This window comes from Cicer arietinum, chromosome 2 (assembly GCF_000331145.2).
Source record: "Cicer arietinum cultivar CDC Frontier isolate Library 1 chromosome 2, Cicar.CDCFrontier_v2.0, whole genome shotgun sequence".
NCBI classification, from domain to species: Eukaryota; Viridiplantae; Streptophyta; class Magnoliopsida; order Fabales; family Fabaceae; genus Cicer; species Cicer arietinum.
Window position 1 is genome coordinate 15,126,131 of NC_021161.2, and position 5,472 is coordinate 15,131,602.

Here is a 5,472-nt window from a genome sequence, read left to right on the forward strand (position 1 = left end):
ATATGAATATGTTGTAAATTGATTGTGTAAATATGTAAAGTTATAAAGTTAAATTACAAAGTTATATAGTTCTGTTGTTGTGTACTAATTGTGAAATGATTGTGTGAACTGATTCTGGATGAAAATGATTTTGGAAAAAATTTAAAAGACAGCACTTTCTAAAAAGTTGCCATAAAAAACCAAAAAGCTCTTTTTAAAAATTTTATTTACAGCGTTTTTTAATAAAACTAAAATAAGAATGCACCTTTTACAGCACTTTTTCAAAAAAGCGTTATAATAGGTGCATAATAATGCATCTATTGTTTGCACCTTTTACAACACTTTTTCAAAAAGCGCTGTAATAGGTGCATAATAATGCATCTATTGAATGCACATTTTACAACGCTTTTTCAAAAAGCGTTGTAATAAGTGCATAATAATGCATCTATTGAATGTAATTTTACAGCGCTTTTTCAAAAAAGTGTTGTACTAGGTGCATAATATTGCATTTATTGAATGCACCTTTTACAGCGCTTTTTCCAAAAAGCGCTGTAAAACGAGTATAACAAACGCGCAATATATCACCCTACTTTATAGCGCTTTTTTATTTTAAAAAGCGTTGTTGTATCTTTTTACAGCGCTAGATACTACAGCTCTTATTTTTTTTTGAAAAAGCGCTGAAAATTGCTTAAAAAAAGCGCTGTAAAATAGGTTTTTTCGCGTAATGTCATTTATATATATTTGTTAGAGCTATCGAAATATTCCACGCTCAAATGAGAGCTCAAGTTTTGAAGAATAAATCGAACAAGATTATGTGAAAACCAATACAAGTTTTATATAGCTACCTATTACAATTGGTGTATGATTATAAATACTGCTACAAAATTTTTGTCGTATATAATTAACATGAGATTCAAGTTTTGTCTTATAAATCATTGCATTAATGTATATAATTTTATTTGTCTAGTGTCATCATAAAAAAAAAAAGGATATATTGTGGGTTCATACTATGTTATAAGGTCCATGAAAGATATTATCACTTTTAATAAAAATGTGATTCCAAATACGGTATTTTAATTCTGTTCTATATAGTTTATATTATTTTAATATTTTTATCTGATTAATTTTAACTTAGTTGGATTATATTTTGCAATACTTTGATGAGTTCAAATATCCGAGTTATTCTAAAGATCAATTAACTGAAGTTAAGGAATATTGATGTCAATACGTGTTTAGATTAAGAAACATATGATGAATTGTTAGTTCAGTATTGTATACATTGATTGTTTTATACTTGACTATAGTATTGATTATTTTATCTTTGACTGTATATATTTGCTGCTCAGCTAATGTAATTAGTCATGTTTGTTACAAGGTTGCGCACATGAGTTAGTTCAGGCATCTAAGACTATATGTTATCGAACATGGTGGGGGATGTTTCAAACCTAATGATATATATAACAAAAACTTTGTTTTATATAAGAAATACGACTTCATTGCATAGATAGCATTAATATAAAATTGTGCATGTTTTGATTAAAAATATTATAATCTTTAATAGATTACATTAGATAGCACTTATATTTAAAAAGCAATGTTATAAATTATATTAGATAGCGTTTTTCGTTAAAATGTGTTGTTGTAGATTACATTAGACAAACAATGATTTTCTTTAAAAAATATTGATATAGGTCGCATTAGACAATATTTTTATTTAAAACGCATTATTATAGATTACATTAAACATATTTTTTATTTTTTTTTTAAAACGCTGACTTTACCTTTAATAATATTGAAATTAAGAATATTTATAAACGTTGTCTAATGCTTAATAAAAACGTTATCTAAGACTTTTCTTAATATAGTAAATATAAACATAATAAACGTGTGCATAATCCAAAAAAACAAATCCAAAATATAAGAAAAATTTACTAAATAATTGATAAACATATGTTGACAACTTATTTTGGCATAAATTTCCAAAAACTCTTTTGATTAAATATTTTTGACCTATATCTGTATTTTCATTATCATGTCATGCAAGTGGGCCATAAGAAGAGACAGATTAGCAAAATAACAAAGCTATCATCAATAACAATATTAATTCATATCACGCCTATTAAAAAGATACTGCTACTTTTTGTTGCCTTAAACGAGATAGGATTAATAAGGTATTTTAGGCACAACAAGAATGTTAAGCATAAAAAATTTAAAGTACAATTTTTTAGAAGAAAACAGATTTGGCAGCTTCTTATATGTTGTGAACACAAACACTTTGTTGAGTAAACCTGAACGATGAAGACACTTATAAATTGTGATGGTTATTAGAGTGTTCTTGAGACATGTGTAAAACCAACCATAAACTTGTTCTAATAAGTGCTACTTGGCTTAATGAACATAGTGCTATTCAGTTCTCATCCAATGAATTTGGAGATAGCTTAACGTAAAGCATTAAAATTCTAAGGTGAGATATAAAGGAAAAGCATATATAGTCATAAACGCAAGTTATTTTATTATATCAATAAATGTAGCTATCATCAAAATTGTTAATAGTTGTCATTTTAAATAAAATTGCTATAAGGTAATAGTAGAGGAACATAATTTTCCACAATCATGATAAAGCATTTTGTAGATGCAGAAAACAATAAGCCCCCAAAAAGTTAAACAAATGAACTATTACAAAAGCTTATAATAACGACATAAATTAAAGATGAAAAAAAAGATAAGACTCTAAATTTGACGAATCTAATATTTAACGATATAATTAGTTAGATTTTGCCTTATTTTTTCCTCTGAATTTTTGTTGCCATTTAAATTTTTAAAGTAAGTTAATAGGATAATTAGTTTGATCAAAGTTCACTTTGTGTGATTGTTTTGCTTTACTCTGGTTTACTTATATGATAAAATGACTATAATTTAGGTACAAGATGTTACTTGCTTAAAAAAAACAAATGCTCCAACATAGGTTCCTTTAATTGATTTATGTCAGTGGCTCATGAGTCATCCAAATTATAATATTAAATTATTAATGACCATAATATATCAATTTTGGCCTCTTTTAAACTGGTCTTCTTTGCGTCATCTATCATAAGGAATTATTGGCTCTAAGAGTTTTTAATTTTCAAAATTGCTTATGAAATTGGGTAGGGACCCCAAGATAAATAACTCTCCTATTGGATTGACAATAACACCATTTTTAGGTGCTCAAAAATTGTGTTACCTATATCAAACCTCGATTATACATCACATTGGTCATCATTTACTAGCAATAATAACTCAAAACATTACCAACTTCACCGTGTCCACATAATTGAAACCTTTTGCTTTTGCTTGCCCTTTTCACTATAGACCAAATTATTAGAATTTAAGAATTTATTTACTATGCACAAATGGTGTAATTACTCAAACTTATTAGAGGGAAAAAAATCATCATAGACTTTTAATCATATTTCACTGTCTTTTTTATTCTATGATTATTTTATGATTTATCCACTAACTTTAAAAATAAAAATAATTGTGAAACTCTTTTAAGTAATCCTCTTGTGCATCAAACAATGAATTTCTATAAAAGCTATTGGCAATGAGTAATTTGAACAGATAAATAACAAATTGCATCCAGTAATAGTAATAATATCCATAGCCACAAACATAAAAGATTAAGATATATAACCAAAAACTTTATGACATGGACTCGACTTAGCCACTTATACCATAAAAAGTGGCCTTCCCCTTTGATGTATATCTCATACCACACATACATACACAAACAGCACTTCCCAATTATTGTTCAGCTTCATCTCATGTAAGCCCTAAGCACTATTACTCTTTCCATAAACTGACCCCACTTTACTTTCATTACCTTCCTATAAATTCAACCCATTTCTAACACAACATTCCTCAATTAATTCTCCTATCATATCAAACTCTTACCATATTAATTTTCAAACAAAAACTTAAAGTCTAATAATATCTTCAAAATCATGGTTCCCAATGAAATGAGAGGAGTTCATAATTTAACTCCTGAAAATTCATTTCAAATTCAACCAAACTATCTCTTACCACAACAAAGTGACATCCCAAATTTTCATCTAAATAGTCTCTTAACCAACTTACCAAATTTCCATTTCCCATCAGCAGGCCTTGAATTTACTCCTCCATCATGTCTAAGCAGCAACTCAACAACTTCCGACGAAGCGGACGAGCTTCAATTCAACGTCGTCCTCGACGAAAGGAGGCACCGACGAATGATATCGAACAGAGAATCAGCTAGAAGATCAAGGATGAGGAAACAGAAACACTTGGATGAACTCTGGTCACAGGTTGTTAGACTAAGAACTGAGAATCACAACCTTATTGACAAACTCAACCATGTTTCTGAGTCACATGACAGAGTTGTTCAAGAGAATGCAAAACTCAAGGAAGAAACTTTTGATCTTCGACAAATGGTATCTCACATGCAAATTGGTAACTCTTTTGGTTGCAACATGACAGATTTTAATGAGGTTCCATCTCAACTCAAAGATGATTCTGTGCAGAGTTAATTAATCATGTTTCATGAATGAGATGAGACCATTTTCCAATTTCCATTATAAAGATATATATAAATAATAACTCTTATGTTCCTTCTACTTTTTCTATATGATCCATCCAATGATTCTACTTGTCCATGTATGAGTTTTAGAAGCATATTGATGTTCATTACTCGGCCTTATTATACTATATTATATATCAACCTAATTTAAACTTACGTCCATTGTACAGAACAAATAAACAGTTTGCTTTTTTCACATTTCGCCGCATACTTATCCTCTTGGTGAATGATGTGATCATGTTTTTAAATTACTCTTGCAGTTATATTGCACGAAAATGTGGGAAAATGTGACCGATGCAGTTTAAATTACGAATTACGACTGAGATGCATTTGTAGAGACTTCAAAATCTACAATATTATGGTTGTTGAACCAATTTAAAACCATAAGAATCAAAATTAATTCAAAAATTAAATTCACTTAAAAAATAATTAAATATAAAAAGAGTTTAATTATTATGCGGCATCAACCATTAACAACATAACAACTATTTATATTGTCTGTATATATAAATTAAATACATAAAAAAAAAAAAAAAAAACATAATAACAAATGATGAGATGATTTTACTATACCCAATAAAATTTTAGACTAGGAGAAATTTTTATTTTATTTTTATAATCCAAAATCAAAATCAATATACACCGTACACCAATCACTTCCTTTAGATCTAATAGTACTTAACCTTAGTATGATAATATTAGTCCTTATTATGAAATTATTAACATGATGATGTTAATGATGTCTTTTTCATTTTCCCACTAATGATATAGACTCGTAAAGAAAATTGAAATTTTATAAATTTCTAGACATAAAACACATAACCTTAATGAGAAACAAAACATTTCTTGTTTGCTTTAAGAACTGTAGCCATACACTTTTGTATCTTGTAGGACCAAGGGGG

At 28.1% G+C, this 5,472-nt stretch overlaps 1 protein-coding gene across 1 annotated transcript; it reads left to right on the plus strand.

Moving 5' to 3' along the window:
* The first annotated feature begins 3,800 nt into the window (after positions 1-3,800).
* LOC101506691 (basic leucine zipper 43) lies at positions 3,801-4,601 on the plus strand. Its single transcript, XM_004490265.4, has one exon. It carries the CDS (start codon positions 3,960-3,962, stop codon positions 4,518-4,520), a length of 561 nt encoding a protein of 186 aa, XP_004490322.1. The 5' UTR covers positions 3,801-3,959; the 3' UTR covers positions 4,521-4,601.
* The last annotated feature ends 871 nt before the right edge of the window (positions 4,602-5,472 follow it).

Bases quoted from the DNA above. Each gene is read 5' to 3' on its own strand.
- LOC101506691 (XM_004490265.4), top strand. From the start codon at position 3,960: ATGGTTCCCAATGAAATGAGAGGAGTTCATAATTTAACTCCTGAAAAT.